This window comes from Schistocerca nitens, chromosome 1, assembly GCF_023898315.1.
Source record: "Schistocerca nitens isolate TAMUIC-IGC-003100 chromosome 1, iqSchNite1.1, whole genome shotgun sequence".
In the NCBI taxonomy this organism is placed as follows: domain Eukaryota; kingdom Metazoa; phylum Arthropoda; class Insecta; order Orthoptera; family Acrididae; genus Schistocerca; species Schistocerca nitens.
The window spans coordinates 1,203,642,273-1,203,660,179 of NC_064614.1; the positions used below are offsets into that span (position 1 = coordinate 1,203,642,273).

The following is a 17,907-nucleotide window of genomic DNA, read 5'->3' on the forward strand; positions in this document are numbered from 1 at the left end:
TTATGTTGTCTTACTAAGTACACTGTCATTTGTACCATGCAAATGTTTTCACTTATTCGTATATAAAATGTGCCTGCTCTATTTGAAGCTTGTAAATTTATTGTCTCACTAAGTACACCAATATTTGTATTATGTAGATCTATATGTAATCACATGGATATGTGTGGATGGATATGTGTGTGTGTGCGAGTTTATACCCGTCCTTTTTTCCCCCTAAGGTAAGTCTTTCCGCTCCCGGGATTGGAATGACTCCTTACCCTCTCCCTTAAAACCCACATCCTTTCGTCTTTCCCTCTCCTTCCCTCTTTCCTGATGAGGCAACAGTTTGTTGCGAAAGCTTGAATTTTGTGTGTGTGTTTGTGTTTGTTTGTGTGTCTATCGACCTGCCAGCGCTTTCGTTCGGTAAGTCACATCATCTTTGTTTTTAGATATATTTTTCCCACGTGGAATGTTTCCCTCTATTATATCTATATGTAATCCCTTATGCATATATAAAATGAATCTCTTTGTATGAAACTTGTAAAAAATTGCTGTGACATTTGCAGAAGTCACCAGTTGGTGGCTTCACGCAAAAAATACAACAAATAGATTAAATAAATCACTTTGTTGTCGATTTGTTTGTCTATCTGTCTGACTGTTAAGATTCCTTCTTCTCAGGAATGGTGAAATTTATTTCACATACTAAGGTCTACAGTCCCTTGGTTGTGTAAAAGACATTTAAGCTTCTCAGTCAATAGAATCAAAAGATATGGCAATCTATTTTACACTCACACACTTACTCATCAAAACCTTTAGGGTACTTTCTGTTGATCTGTAATAATGAAATTTGGCAAGAAGAAAGGTTTCAAAATACAAGTAAAGGAAAAATTCCAAAAATTGTTAATTTGTTATTAAATCACATAAAAAATATTCTTTGCTATTATAAACCTAAATTCCATTCATAATCTGTCAGAAATCTCAGGAAGTACTGTATGGCTTCTGATTCACAAGGAATTTACAAATATTTTGTGCTAAGTGGCTGCGCTCTGGTGAAATAAAGTAGCTTGCAACTGTGAAAGTGATACCATTGCCATGTAGCATTGTTAATGCAAAAAGCACCCCACTGCTGCACTGACTGCCTATACCTGTGACTCATACTGCATCATCTAATCTTCCAGAGCAGAGTAACACTGGTAACTGATGCAGGATTGCACTTCCGTTGTTCCGATATTTCATAACAGGATATGAAGTGTTCCACAGAATAATTTGACATTTGCGTAATAACTATAACCCTATTGCTGTGTGAACCATTTTATTCTCTGGAGACTTCCTTCAAGTCCTGCCAGTAATTGCAGTAGGAATGAGAGCATACAAAGTCAATACATCTGCAGTTTCCATTTGGCGTAGCATATTATTATAACTGCAAAATTAATCAAATAAATGAAAAATTTTAATAGTGAAGGCAAAATTGCACAAAAAAATTAAACTTGAAATTTAAATATTCTTGAAAGTTGTGGAATTCCCTGGACTGATATCTTGCCAGTATCAATATCAATAACAGGCAAAAATAATTGAGCTTCTTGATTCCCAAGATGAATGAACTACCTATATATGCAATTAAGTATGTACAGAACCATCAGTGTGTGAGTCCTACTCAAACCTACCTAGATTATTCTTTCCTTTTCTCACTTTCTTACGTTATCACTCACTGACGAAGAGCTTTAAAACTAGATCAGATGAATTTTAAATATAATCAACTTGCGTTTGGTATCATCATCATCTGGGATTCTATTTGTGGATAATTATGTAGTCAGTTATATAACTGTGTACTCGCGCACATGAGTATTCAGTAAGTCTCCCTACTGAAACTTAACTCATAACTAACCAAACATCCAAGGAATAACAACATAAATTAAATTCTAAATTGCTAATAAACATTATTTGCTGCACCATAGATCCTTTCTCTGTCTCGAGCTCCATCCATGTGCACAGAGACTAATGTCGCCTCACCAGCCCTGCCCCCCTCCCCCATTTTTTTAACAACTGGCTGCCCATGGAATATTGATGTACTGGTGCTTAACTTGTGAGCCCACCTTTGTGACAACTGGCAGGGTGTTTGTGTAGTGACAGCCCCCAGTTGATTGGTTATGTCCTCCTGTGTCACATGATCAGCTGCCACAATGTTCTGTGCTGAAAGTTTACTGCAGGTTGGCAGAAAACCGCTGTGTTCCTGAGATTCTTCCCCCCTGAGGTAAGCAGGTTTTATTTGCTTTACTGAGACTGTTTCATGCCTGCTGTTTTGATCAATGATGAAGGTGTTCTTTCATTTTATTAACACTTTGTATGGGCCAGTAGATGGTGCGCATAACGGCAGTTGTAAAGGAAGATAACTGAGCCAGATATGCAATGTTGCAACCAGGTCTTTGTGAAGGAAGACTTTCCTTTCACCACGCCTGACAGGGGAGTTATATGCACTTATGACATGTGGGAGCTCAGCAGTCGTGTGTCAGTACTTCTGTCAGTATTGGTTGAAGTGTTGAGCCGGTACAGTAAGTTCTGCTACCTGTAACTGCTCTCCATAGACCAGCTGGGCATGTGAAAATCAGTTATCTTCCTTTATGACTGTTCACGTGCCCAGCAATATGAGCAGTACAGCATCTGTCCATGTAGACAAATAGCACATCAGTGCCATCCCATTACTGGTGGTGTGGTAACTAGTGGTATGATGGAGTTCCTGCAGTAGCTGCAACTCGACTGATGCCCATGATCAGTTATAATGGTCTGAGAGATGCCAAACCTCAAAACCCATGTGAGTAACAGTGCCTTTGCCACAGTCTCTGCACAGATGTCTGGTATGGGAATAGCTTCAGGCCAACTTGTGAAGCAATTGACTGCTGGGAGCACATGATGATGACCATCTGATTAGGGTAATGGCCCGACAATTTCAACATTTATGTGTGAAAATATCATCACCAGTGTTGGGAACTGCACCATTGGAGGTAAAGTGTGCCAGCTGACTTTGTTGGGCTAACATTCTAGGCAGGAGCACACACACTCTTTACACTGCTCCTGTATTCCTGGCCACATCACCTTGCTTGCTACTAATTCAGCCATTGTCCTTACACTCATATGGGCCAGATTATTTAAATCTTGAAACACTACATGTCGATGTCCTACAGATACATATGGGCTTTGTTTGCTCCATGCTGTGTCACACCAGATGGCCATGGTACAGTATGACACAGGAAGCCATTTCAATTGCAAAGTTGTGTGTTCACTTAGAAGCAAGTTGTGTAACATTGTATTCTCTTGTTGTTCCGCTGCTATTTCATTCCATGGCACTGCGTGTAGACTCACAATTTTGTGATGGGCAGTGTGTGACAATATTATGACTGCCCAAAACGTGACACACTTCAGTTGTAAATTGTGCAATATATTCCGCTTCTCTAGACTGATGATGATGAGGAGGAGGAGGAGATTAGTGTTTAATATCCCATCAACAACGACGTCATTTGAGATGGAGCATAAGCTCATATTAGGTAAGGATGGGGTAGAGAATCGGCTGTGCCCTTCCACAGGAACCATCCCGGCATTTGCCTGAAGCGATTTAGGGAAATCATGGAAAACCTAAATCAGGATGGCCGGACATGGGTTTGAACTGTCGTCCTCCCAAACGCGAGTCCAGTGTGCGAGCCACTGCGCTACCTCGCTCGGTTTCTCTAAACTGATGAAGTGATTCATGATTTGTCACACATGGGCAGAAACTAGTGATCAGTTTTTGATTGGTAAAGACCATAAAATTCCTGCCTTCCACTGATGACTAAAAATGCTTGACTGTAATGTAAATCATCAATAACTTGCAAGCAATAACATTCCAATTTCTTTGTTGTGTTGTGGGGTTTTGTGAATAAAACATGAGCAGTTATCAGTGGCTCTCCAATTTCTGCTGCAGTGCTGCTCCAGTCGCAGGTTGACTCACGTTCACCATGAGAGCTAGTTAGCACACTGGACTCGCATTCGGGAGGACGACGGTTCAATCCCGTCTACGGCCATCCTGATTTAGGTTTTCCGTGATTTCCCTAAACCGCTTCAGGCAAATGCTGGGATGGTTCCTTTGAAAGGGCACGGCCGATTTCCTTCCCCATCCTTTCCTCACCCGAGCTTGCGCTCCGTCTCTAATGACCTCGCTGCCGACGGGACGTTAAACACTAATCTCCTCCTCCTCCATGAGAGCCAGTGGTGCATTAACGTGTGGATGAGCCAAATTGGTGCTTGTGCTTAACCTTGTTTGACTTTGTGGGACACCTTTTCACTTATTGGGCTCCGACTCACTTTCAGCTACCAGATGTATGTTTGCCTGAAAGCAGTGAATTAAGTGGTTCCTATTGCTTTTCCAGTTGAGTGTGTTGCAGGTAGTAATTGATCATTCCATAAGTTCTGCAGAGCCCGTTGTTAGTTACCAGCAAAAGTATATCTTAACACTCTGTGATCCATCCCAGAAGTGGTGGAAGGTCTGCTGACAAGACTAAATATCCTAAACATTGGATCCATGTCTTGCCAAAAACACTCTTTGCTGCTTTAATAACTATACTATACCCTTGCAGGCACTGAAAAAGTTGTGTTAGGTGTGTGACATAGATACAGATAAGATGAGGATATTATTCATGTAACAAAATATACATGTCAGACCTTACAACACATCATGCTTAAAGCATTGCCATGTTTGTCCAACATTTCGCAACCCAAAAGGCATGAAGTTGCATTGAAAAAGACCGAAAGTTGTTGTCACCACAGTTTTTTCCACTTCCGGTGCTACTTGACTTTGTACACATGCCTTTCTACAGTCGACTATGCTAAATATCTGAACCTGAGTGATGGCATTGTTAAAATCAGTCACAAGAGGTACAGAGTACCAATCAGAAATTGTACAAATGTTTAGGGCCCCGTAATCCCCACACAGTCACCAGGATCCATCTCTTTTGGACACCATGTGGAGTGGAGGTCCCCACAAACTATTAGATCTGTTCACATATCTGTCTTCAGCATCTCTTCGAAATCTGCTTGTGCTGCTTTGAGCTTGTGAGTTGGGAGCCTTCTCAGCTGAGCAGCCACAGTTTGTCCCTCTGAAGTGTGGATAGGATGCACTGTCATGTGATATCTCTTCCTATCAGTGGTGGCCTGACAGGAAGTGATGGAAATTCATGTAGCAGAAGACCAAAGAGAATGCTGTCCTGAATGACTATGATGATTTCTGTTGACCAAAAAGTTCTTGTCCCACTGCCCATCGTCATTTGACTCTTCTTCTACTAGTACTTTATCAGACAGCAGTTTGCCAAGTCTGGCAACAAATGAAAATGCAGCAAAAGACCTATGCCGAGTATAGGGTTAGCAACATTGGAAACTATAAATGTCCATGTAATTTCATGAGGTAGTTCTAGATCTAATGTCATCATATGTTCCCCCATAAGTGTCAATGCGAGAGTTGGTATCTGAAGTGAGCATATGTTGAATTGGTCTGTTCATAGTAATGCACAGCCATTTGGATAGATTGTCACATCCAACCCTGAATCGACAAGAAAATTTTGGCTAGAAATATTATCACAGGCAAACGACCACAGTGACTGTTGCATTTCTGACAGTGTTGCATTAGCATGGCACCTCACACTCTTACTTTTTTGAATGCACATGTTGTTGGTGATGAACATCGGCATCCTCTAAGGTTCTACAGCATTTGGGTGATCATGAGGATTGATGCGTGGCTGAACAGCTTCCCCAAAATGCCTCTGGTACCAGCACCACTGTGATGCAGTTGCGTCAAATCTGCATCGCTTATCTTTCTGCTGCCTTATCCAATGTTCAGGATCACACTCGTAGTGATTGTGAAATGTGCTCTTTTGTTCCAACAGCTTCAAATTTAGCCATGCAACCCGATCTTCCAACTGCTCCACGCTTTTCTCTTTTTTTGGTGCATCAGTGCCCATTGCACATGGTTCTGACTCCATGTTGACATTTGCTGCTTCAGTGTTTGTTATATGACTTCTGTCGGCCACACTTTCCCTTTTGACACCTACTGGAATTTCAGAGGAAAGAGACACTATTGCATCAATTTTCTGGGCTAATTCCCTCAAAGGCAAATCTTGATGAGCTACCACAACTGCATGGATGCTGACCAATAATTTATGTGGCCACAACACTCATAACAACTGTTCTGGTAGTAGCTTTGGACCAGTAAAAGCACTTAAAGCTTGCAACATTTGTGATGATGATCTGTTACTAATCTGTTCCTTGTCAAAAGCTCTTTGCAGCCAAATTGTTGGCGACAAAGTGTAACGCCACACAAGTGTTTCCTTTATCAACAAGTATGAACATTGCCGTAGAATATCTTAGATTTCCTCCATAACTGCTCCTTCTAAATGCATTGTGGTTATTGTGTATTTGTCTTCGTCTTTATGCTTACCATGTTGCTGGAAGAGGCACTCAATATGCATGAACCAAATCTGTGGATGATTATGCCAGACTGTTGGAAGCTAGACGTCACCTAGTCAGTTTGCACTATACCTGTCTTGCTGATTACTCTTGGCTATTGCATGATGCAGCATAGTTACAGTGTTGGTTGGCTCTGCCTTACCTTCTATCCCTGTCGAACATGATGGTGCATCTGTCATTATTGTTTACTAAGTGCAGTCGAACGTGGTGGTGCATCTGTTATCATCATTTACTTAGAATTTTTTTTTTTCAATTCTCTTTTCTTTATCAAATCACATCAGGGTCACCACTATGGGTAATTATACAGTGAACAATGTAACTACCACAGAAACTCACAAATACAAGTTTTTAGAAAGTCTCGTTGTTGAAACTCAACTCGTAACTAACTAAATATCCAAAGAACAACAATATAAATTCTAAATTGCTAATAAATGTTCTTTGCTGCACCAAAGAGCCTTTGTCTGTCTCTTGCCTCATCTGTGCTCACAGCAACTAATGTTATCACATGTTTTTGACAATTCTGATCAGGGGCTGAAAGTAGGTTCAACATTGATCAGTCCTTCCCAAAAAACAATGTCTCTCATTTCAAGTAAGATAACTTTGCTTATCGTATATGGTAAATCCACAGCTATCATATAACTTAATATCTTCGAAAATCAAGCACTTAAGTGTTAAAAATTTAATGTTCTTGTTAAGCTTCTCATTTAATGTTTACTCATGTATTTATTGCACATTGTCTGAAGGTAAAATTGCCTTTCATTTTAAAACTGCCTTAGCCACCGGTCATTAGGCACAAAAGTCAAGGCTATGAGTTTTCCATACAATGTACCATTCAGTTAACACAATGATGTAATGAAATACAATGTACGATAACTTATAATGTAATAAATGATAAGTCTACCAAAGCATAAGTGACACAATAACATTTTCATTTAGAGTACTTTTTTTCCTCACATATGCAATAAATCCGAATTAACTGCTTGACTCATTGACATATACAACAATGATGAGAAATTAATAAAGGAGGGGAGGTTCTCCTAAATGAGTGGCTCGGAGCAACAGAAACACAATTCTCTGTTAAACAAGCAGTTTGGAAGATTTGAGGCCGTTGAATGAAATTATTTTGATTTGGACATTAAGTAATAAGAGAGACAGTCTACATCCAACTGTGGGAAAGATTGACTCCTCCATACAGGTGAGATCACAGCAGAGGGATCAACAACTTCATTCTGTAATTGTCTAGCTTTCAAATGGACAAATTTTGTATAGATCCGTGAGTGATTGACGATGAGCTGATAGTGAAGTCTCTTTCTGGCCATCATTCTGTGTCTACATTTATTTCATGATACAAAATGGCAAATACTTGGGGTTCAACAATGAAAGATCCAGGATGAAATAACAGTATGAGTTTTAGAATAGACTGTTTATCACGAGATAGAGGCAGAGCTCAACAATGGCGCATTTAATAGTAGACTGCCAACAGAGATGAAAGTGGCTCTGTGTGTGTGTGTGTGTGTGTGTGTGTGTGTGTGTGTGTGTGTGTTCTTTCTTTTCCTCCAAAGGACTTAATCCTGTAGCTAAAATCTAACAGTCTACTGTTAAATGTGACAATCTGCTGTTTAAATATAGTTTACTCATCATTCTAAGAAGAAAATTCATTTTGTTTTTAAGGCTCAGAATGTTGAGTAACTTGTTTTTCAGTACGTGAGCATAAGAAGTATGCAAATGGATCACTGCTAAGTGTTAGTTGCACATGTTCCTTCCAGACATTAGAAGGTTTGTCACTTCCAAAATATTAGAGGATCTTGTTTCTATAAATATTTCTGGAGCCAAATTTAGAAAATGTCGAAGAGATGTATTCTGTCATTCCATAAGAAAAATATTACAATAGCTGCTGTAGAATTGATTTATCAGTACTATACTGATATTACAGTGAATAAAACACTGATAAGATAATTTATATAAGTAATGTGATATTTAATTAAACAGGATAACATCATAAAATTTAAAATATGAGTTATGGTATTTTCCATTCCAGCCAGGTGAACAAATAGACACAATTTTGAAATTTATGTCCCATTTTTCCACTTAACGGACAAATGCATGTACATATACATGCAGACACACATGTTAATTCGTGCACGCGCGTGCACACAAACACAGACACACACACACACACACACGAACACATATGTTGCACTTCAATATAATGTCAGACTGTTAACAGCCCATCACTTATCCCTGAAACTCAAACGAGTATCCCTGTCCAAAACTGTGAGGACCATTGTCCTGTTCCTCCTGGGGTTCCTCTATGGGTGTCTGCTGTAGTTGTGGTGCCTGTTGTTGGTGCTGCTGCTGTGGAAATGTAGCTGGAGCAGTTGAGCGGAAGAGGCCCAAACTGCCCTGGGGAGCAGCAGGTGCTGGACGTGGGGTTACTTGGACCTGTCAAGTGTAAAAATAAATTTGGAATATCCCTTATATCTTTTTAAAAACTGACATATTGCCAATTGGAAGTATGTAATCATTATTTGTATGATAATTTATTACATCACACTTATAAAAAATATTCACATTACCAGTTTCGGCAAGTAGTTACCGTTTTCAAATGGGCTCAGTCCACTAGAAAGCTTTGTACAGATATATAACGAAATATAATTAGGCTCTCTGAATATCATGATCACTTAACAATTCAATGAATGTACATCATATTGTCATAAAACAAAAGACTAAATTTTTGATAAGTGATGATTACTAGTTTATTCTTTGTTGCATGTAACAAAGATGTTTAGACCTTTTTTCCTCTATGTAGTCAGGTGATTGGACCCTTACAAAACATCATTATCTGCATTTAAATGAGTTATCAGGTGCTTATCTCCTCTACTGTCCTCACTTATGAGACTAGTTTCTGCACCAAATAAAGAATGAACAAAACTCATGAAAGTAATATTAACAAGTTGTATACAACTATTCTGCATGAATCACAGCTGTACTACAGACTACAGTTGGCCTGGAAATATATTCAGATGTACCCATTACTTTGATAACCATCTGTACACAGTGCACAAAATATTGTGGAAACTTGGTACATTCTGGCAGCCTTCTCTGTAATTTGGGTATGAGACCCAGAATGTGACCATCATTTTTAATCTTTCCTGAAAAGTTATAATTCTGCATAAAACATAATTAAAGTGCACGTCATTTATGTTGGCAGCCGAGTTTAGGTTCGTTCTGCGCATCTGACGTCAAAAAATACAGTCAGCCAATGAACAGAGAACGACGTTGCCAGATCTCGACTGCAGAGCAGAGCACAGACGAGTGTCTTCAGTTTTAGAAATGTTCAGTTATAAATAAAGTAATAGAACAAAAGCAATGTCTTGATAGCAGACTTTGTTTTTTGAAAGTTTGGAAAAACCATTCTTTATACCAATTGCTTCATTTTCTATTAATTAATTAAACCAAACAAGCAATAAGACTCTTAATTCAGGCGATAGCACGGAAAGGTGTTTGTATCAATTTCACGAACCGCTTTTTCGCAATAAAGAACAGCGGTAATTGTTTATTTTCTATTGTACTTCGACAAAGTGCGAGTAATTCATAGGCATACCAACAGTGTTTGTCAGATTTTTGCGTAAGCTGTTAGAGTGGAGAAATGTTGCAGGACGAGCTGCGCTAGCATAACGGTTAAGGTGTTGGGTTAGTAAGCGATAGTTGAAGAGTTCAAACCTTGTGCGATGCTAAATTTTTTATTTTATTTTAAAACAATATCGAAGTGTCTTACTTGATGAATTTTATTCGTTTGAATGCAATTTTTTGAAATTTCTAGTGCTTTGTCTCTTCATTAACCCTTTCGCTGCTGCAGTCACGTGCTCCCCGCATTCCGCGCTGTGCGCGATTTTGTCATCACTGCACTGCTCGCCTGTGCAGACACATGGCGTTCCCACTGCTTTGACACACTTATCATTCGATTTCACAAAAACTATTTGGCCCAAAAATTAGATTTTTACACATCTTCTTGACTGATACCTTCCCCCCATAAATGACTTAATTTTGTTTCAATGTTCAACCCAGTTATTGTGCAGCATTTAATGTAGTAAACCATTGCACGAAATTTTGAAGAGTTTGCAGAGGTAAACGTCCATAGCGTATACTTTCCGTATGGTCGATTTTAGTTGCCACGATGTTGAGAATGAAATGTGGACAAGGTACCTAAATTTCATATAAAATTTACTGTATAACAATATCTCATTTAATTTAAGTACCACATAGGTGTCGTATGTAATATTGAGAAATATTCCGTCTTTCACGACTGTAATAGAAGTTTTATTTACACCGGGCGCGTTTGGCTTTATTTTAAAGCACTTCAGTCAGTCAAAGGAAGTGGGGGGAAGGTATCAGTCAAGAAGATGTGTAAAAATCTAATTTTTGGACCAAATAGTTTTTGTGGAATCGAATGATAAGTGTGTCAAAGCAGTCGGAAACACCATGTGTCAGCACAGGCGAGCAGTGCAGTGACAAAATCGCGCACAGCGCGGAATGCGGGGAGCACGTCTCTGTAGCAGCGAAAGGGTTAATGCGGCCATGGCGGCTTTACTTCATAAACTGCGCGCTCCCCCCTAAACGTAAGCTTGCGAACTATACTATACTATGGCGCTGTTTCTCTTGGCGCGTGTGTCGTGTGCAACTGGCAACGCAGCAATCTCCCGCGTCTGGGCGGGCATGCGCGAGCCGCCAAGATAAAAGAATTCAACTATAGTGAACCTTCAAAAAAAGGGTAAAGTAGGGATATAAAATAGCAGTTGGCCATTTTATTGTGATGTGAATCTTCTCTTTTAATGAAATTGATAGGATGGCAACAAAAGTTGTTGGTTCTGTACAGAGCGATTTTGTGCCAGGACGGGCATATGTTGTGTGTCATCATCTGCAGTGGGGTAAAAGGTTATGTTGCCAAGAACAAGAGGTTCATGTATAAATGGAACTCAGGTTGGCTGTACACAGAGGATTCATAATCTGAGGCACTCGAGAGCCAAAACTAGCTGTCAACCAGTGCTTCATGTGGTGAGGCATTAGTGTTAAGATTCTTTTCTTAGCAAAACATGATGATGAAATTTAAGAACAAATGTCTCATTAGGAATGACTAGGAAAATATTTCCATAAAATTTGAGAGGGGCTGCAAAGGCTGATTTTCATAGAATTTATTTCTATTATAAGATTGTCCCAGACACATTTATGCCCTTTATTTGATGATATAATTTCTTTGATGCAATGTTTAAAACACATGTTGGTAACTTCATACTAATATAACAAACAAACCTAAGTAGATTCCTTACACCAGCTGTGATCACTGTGTTTCTGTTCCTTTCCAGATGTATAAAACAAATGTAATTCAGTACTCCCTTGGACACAATGATGGCACTGTGTTATTGTGTTTAAATAAACATTAACCGAGGATATATTGGCACCAGTTTGTAGTAAAGTGATTAAACAATTTGTCATTGCAGTGCATTGTATCGCAGTTTGTACGTCTTTCATTGTAAACAGAATCCTGCTGCAAGGTACAGGCTGCATGAAATTCCAAACTAGTTCTTAAAATTCATAATGGCATTTAGAAATCTTTGTCCACTGTGGGTGTTGCCAGTAGGAAAATTGTTTCATCAGAGCTTAATATTAATATAATGAATCTATGCAGACAAGATATTCATAATCTATATTATCTTAAGAAGTTTTTATAAAGTTGCTGACTGAACAGGAGACACAGATGGCATTTAAATATGTAAAGTGTGTGTATTCCAGGAGATTACCTGATATGGAGGCTGTGCATGCTGCACAGGCTGTGGGTACGGCAGAGGTTGTGCACGTACAGCTGGTTGGTAAGCTGCTGGAGACGGTGGAGGCCTTGGTGTTGCAGCTGCTGTCTGTGGAACAAAGCAACAAGCATGAGTTACTTTTTACGTCCTTGTAATAGTTCCATGATGACACAGAGTAACAGCAAGTGATCAGTCTATAGTTTGCAGCACCAAGTCCACTTGGATATTAAAATGTATCGCTAGTGGTTTCGGATCTCCAGCATTCATTTTCAAGTTTCCTACAACAAAACAGAACTTAAGGTATCACACTGGTCAGCTGCTTGTAATTAGCAGTTAAGTCACCACTTTGTCACAGAGACTTTATAAAAAGTTTGTACAGTAATCATGCGTCTTAACTTATACTAGTCATAAAATAAAAATGTAGGGTTAAAATAACATATGAAGATCACTTTTTTACCTTTTTGCAGTCAACCACTAGATGATGCTTTTGAGATGTGACACTACTATTGTTTTAAAATGTGTCATTTGTTGCTGTTAAAAAAATTCGCAATTCAGGAATTGGCTAAGTAGTTTGTTTACTGTGACCATTTAAAGAAGTAGTACGGTGAAAAAAAAATTAAATTCCATGTAAAACTTTTCATTGGATTATTTCTTACCATGTTCTAAAGTAACAACAATGCCTTGATTCGCTTCATTTATTGTTTGGTAGTCACCTTCGGAGCAAATGGTTGAAAAGGATTGGCATGTGGTTTACTGTGAAATAGATGCACTCTTAGAAGTATTGAAGACTGCAATATAATCAATTTTGTGTGATCATTTAGACAAAAAGACCTGTTTCTGATAGATTTTGCTCTAGTTTCCCATAGCTCAAAAATGTGGTTGTGTCTATTGATGTAAACAGATGGTCAAAAAATTCAACCAAGAAAATGCAAAATCCATATACAAAATTGTAACAAGAGATTTAACTTGGATATATTCATATAAGCCAGAAATCAAGCAGCAGCCAACACAAAAGGGACCCAACTAAAGTAGGTCATTCATGATGACCTTGCAAGATAATCATTGCTTGTTTATTTGGTTACATAAGACATTGTCATGACCAGTGGTATATAACAGCTTGTTTACCAGAGACTGATGAAATCAGCAAAAACAACTGTAAATGTGACATCATGCGTCATCAAGACAATACCTGCTGTCATACGGAACATAAAAAATTTTATTATTTGATGAAGTAAAAACTTTTAATTTATATCTCTTTTCCATACTCAGCTGATTTCTTTCCAAACAACTTCTTTTTGTTCCCTTATTTGAACAAAAATGCATTCAGAGAGACAGTCGCATGATAAGAGGCTATACATGAGTGTGGTGCCACAATGCATCTTGGTGCCCAACACACCATTTCCAGCCGCCGTCATTGGTGAGACTTCTACTGCCAATTTGGGAGACTCCAGGCAGAGACAAGAGATATGTCATCTCATAATGTCTAGGCTGTATAGGGTAGACTGTATAGGGACAACTGTAAAGCTGGTGGCAATTTAATGTGACATTGCTACCATAACGTGGAACAAACTATAAATGAATGAGCTTGCTGTGTCACCATCTAACAGTGGTCATTATTTATGTAGGCCTAACACTGGTTGAGAACTGTTTCTGATGATTCAGAGGAATATAATATTCATAACTGGTTTGTTGAATTATGTATTTTTCTTTTACCAATGACGTAAACATTGCAGACTCAAAACATTGGTACTTTTGTGATCAAACGCTGAGCAGGGTTCAAGATGAGAGCAAGTAATGCACAGCTTGATATCACTGCATGGAGAGCAGAACCATGATGACTTCAAGTAACTGGACATCATAAATACATACAACTGTAGTAATGGTCATTCACTTGAACAGTTACACCTGTGTTGAGGCTTACTGCTGGAGCCAAACTTATTCTCAGTAGCATTTCTTTCAGTAGTAATGTAAGCAGTAAAATCAGTAAAAGCTGTCACTACTTTTTCTGGTACCGCGTGCTGCGGAATTTGAATCCGCACCAGACGTCATGGACGTCGAAGACCCCTAGAGGTCTCTGCACCATCGCGTCGTAAGCTGTGGCAGCGCGCGCCTCCTGGCCCACTTTTAGTGTGAGGGCGCCACAGTGGAACACGTGGTTCCAGTGGCCAATAGCGGCACCCCCGATAGAGTACTTAAGCGCCTACCTTTCACTCAGCCAGTCAGTCTAATCTCACGTACATCTATGGACACATCCCCTCGTATTAGATAGCTTACTTACTTGTTCTGTGTATGAGTAGACGTGTTTGTTAGGTTTCCTGTGACTCCGTTGTTCGATCTTGTTGTTGTTCGTTCTGTCCTTCATTGGTCATGTCCGTCCTCTCCTGTTGTGTTGTTGTTCGCGGGCCTCTACACGGGTCCCACCGCACTTTTGTCATTTTAACCCCGCGACCATCCCAGTTGCAGTTACAACACTTCTGTTATTATTGTGTAAGTGTGGGCTTGAGTTCTTGCAAGAAGTTAAGAATTGTCTTTCGTTGTTGCTGTTCTGTCATTGTGCGTGGAGATCAGGTTGAATGGGAGTGAAGAAGGAGAGGCCAGAGGGTACAGTAGAAGTCAAAGATGAACCAGATTATTTAGATGAAAGTCAGACTGAGGTAATCATTGGTACATGGACACAAATGTAATGCTGCAACAAGTATTAGATAATACAATGCAAGGTAATACCAGATTTCTAAAGTCAGACCTTAATCTATAAGGAGAGAGTAGAGATGGGGGAATCTATGAAGAGGCTTAGACTTCTTGAAGGAATTCGTTGCCACGAAAACGGATTAACGGATTTTGAGGTGAAAATTGAGATAGCAAGGAAGTCAAATCGTTTAAAAAGAAGGTTAATCAGCAAATATATGTAACTGAAATCAGTTTAACGTGGCAGATAGCTGAGGTAGATGAGAATCTGACCATCAAAATCATGAACCTTTGGGAAGCAATGAAAGAAAATCTTGAGAAAGAGATTTCTAAAATTTGTTATGAAATGATGGAAGGAAGAGGGGACTATAAAGCAAGTTGACAGGAAATTTGGGGAACAGGTAGTACAGTTTAAGGGTAGATACTTCTGGAATCCTGGTAAAAGTAGAATCACTAGAAAATAGTACTACGGGATGGAGCCATCCTCGGAGTATCACTAATTGGCATCAAGGGGTTACCAATCATGATTAGAACTTTGATTCTAAATGTAACTTGCCTCCAGTGGTACTCATAAATGAATGTAGGAGCTTGATACTGAGGAAAAAAAATTCAGTTGCTGGAGATGTTTCAGAGTGGGCAGTTAAAGCAGTAGGAGGGAGCAATACATTCTGAGACTTGATTAAGCAATTCAGGGCTAAATATTGGTTGAAAAAGATCAACAAGGAGAGAACTGATTGTGGTTCCAAGAATCATCAGTATGACTATTGACAAAATTCCTGCTATTCCATGAAGGAATACAGTGCAAGATTGTCTAGAATTGTGTATAATATAAATCTGCCAATGTGTGAGAAACATTTAATCTATTCCATACAGTAGAGGTTACCGAGAAAAGTGTAAAAGTATGTGAGTCTAATGAAATTTGATTTTGAGCAATTTTTTAGTCTAATAATAAGATAGATACGTGGTATAGTAGGGAGACCCAGAGAAGAGAAAGCAGGTAACATTTTTAGAATGAGATGTGTTTAGATGTGTACAGGAATGAGAGGAGGAAGAGGTCAAGGATATTATTGAGGTGGATATAATTAGAGTTTATCAGTAAAACATCTCTCCACATCAGTAAAAGCCTCATCTAGGGTCAAAAATAAGAAGTTGTCCAATAAGTTTTACTGGTGGTGTGTACTGATAAGAAAAGTAGGAGGTCAAAATTGAATAGAAAAAGAATTATCAGAATTGGGATGAGTTTATTTATTGTGAGTCATGTGAAACCGGGCACACATACAGACACATATTTCAGGGAATTTAGAAGAGGAAGGAAGAAGGGTTAATCAGAATGAATTAAACAAGTAATTGTTGATGTTTATGGAAACAGTGGAGAAGAGTTGTCTAGGAATCCCTTATTGAAATTCTATTTGGTCATAGGGAAAGAGGAGAAGGAAATCAATCACAAGTCTGTAAACAATACACTGGAAAACAGATCTCAGGGAGAGAATGCAATTAAAGTTGATAATGTGGCTCAGGCGGAAAATAAGTGCCCAAAAGAGACATTAGCTAAATGGGAAGAGGAATTATGCAATATGGTTTCAAGTGGACTGGAAGATATTGTAGGATAAGTTGGTAATAGGGAAAGTACTGGAGAAAGATGAGCCAGACAGTGAAGAGGATTTAGACAGGCTAGAGTTCAAAGAGGAATTAGAAAATGACTCAACGGAAGATGATTGGAAAGAAATACTATGAGGTGGCGGAACAGATACCAAAATAGTTACATCTTCAACCGCAGGGGTTAAATGAGAAGAAAAGGAAATTGACATGGGAGAAACAGAGTCTGATGAGGATGATGGAATTTGAATATTTTATGTGAGGATTGAGGAAGCAGTCAACATTGTAGATAACAAAGGTAGGGAGGAAAAAACTATTTAAAAAAATTCAGGTAAGACAGTAGTAACAATATAGGAATTGAAGAGACAACGTGCAAAAAACCATCAATAAAGGATTAATCCAAGAGGGCAAGAAATACTTGAGACAGCTCATCATACAAAAGAGTGATGAGAAAATATTCCTAAGGCAGGATGAAGTACAAGGAAGTCAGTATGAGATGTTAGATAAAGGCCTGCTTTAAGAGGGAATTATGGAGGAAGAGATGAATATATGTCAGCCTATAATAAATATAAAAGTATGCGGCTGGCATTAGTAGTCTTGAGCTTTCTCCTTCACAGAATCTATGTTTGAAGTTTTAAAAGGCAACAAAATTTAACAGAGATTATGGTGACTGGTATTAAGGCCATGACATGAAGCCCAAATTAACCTTGGAGTGATCACATGGAATCTTACAATGCCAGGCACACTATTTACTCATTATTGTTTAACAGACACACTGGCAGACTAGTGGTGCCATATACCTTCCAGTTAACTAAATTCACATAATTTTGCTCATCTACACCAAATTAAATCCGCAGCTCTTGGTCTCATGGTAACGTTCTCGCGTCCTGAGCATGGGATCCCGGGTTCAATTCCTGGTGGGGACAGGGATTTTCACCTGCCCCAAGATAACTGGGTATTCTTGTGGTGTCTTCATCATCATTTATCCTCATTACGGTCAGAGGAAGGCAACAGCAAACCACCTGCATTAGGACCTTGCGTAGTACAGCGGTGCGGGTCTCCTGCATTGTTCCCTTATGGTCTGTCAAGAAGCATGGGACTTCATTTTCATACATCAAATTAGTTACAATACAGTGTTGGAGAGAAGATGATGTTCCCAGTGTTGCATCACTGGAGCTTACTAGATTCCATGTGATCTTCACCACACTAAAGGTAAATATTCTGTTTTTATTTAATCTAGTAATTTTTAATATTTGTTAGTAATAGCTGTTGGTAACAGTTAATATGGCCTCATAGAGGTTCTAAAGTCTGGTACACACTGCATTCCAGCTATAGAGGAAGATGATGAATTTGGCAT

General features: G+C 39.0%; 1 protein-coding gene across 1 annotated transcript in view; it reads right to left on the reverse strand.

Moving 5' to 3' along the window:
* Window positions 1-8,421: 8,421 nt before the first annotated feature.
* Window positions 8,422-17,907, reverse strand: part of LOC126201157 (tyrosine-protein phosphatase non-receptor type 23-like) — an 85,916-nt gene continuing 76,430 nt past the window's right edge. The window contains exons 4-5 of the mRNA XM_049936765.1: window positions 12,264-12,377; window positions 8,422-8,907 (exon numbers count right to left, since the gene is read on the reverse strand). Coding sequence (XP_049792722.1) covers window positions 8,701-8,907; window positions 12,264-12,377 — 321 coding nt within the window. The 3' untranslated portion in view covers window positions 8,422-8,700. The remainder of the gene's footprint in view (window positions 8,908-12,263; window positions 12,378-17,907) is intronic.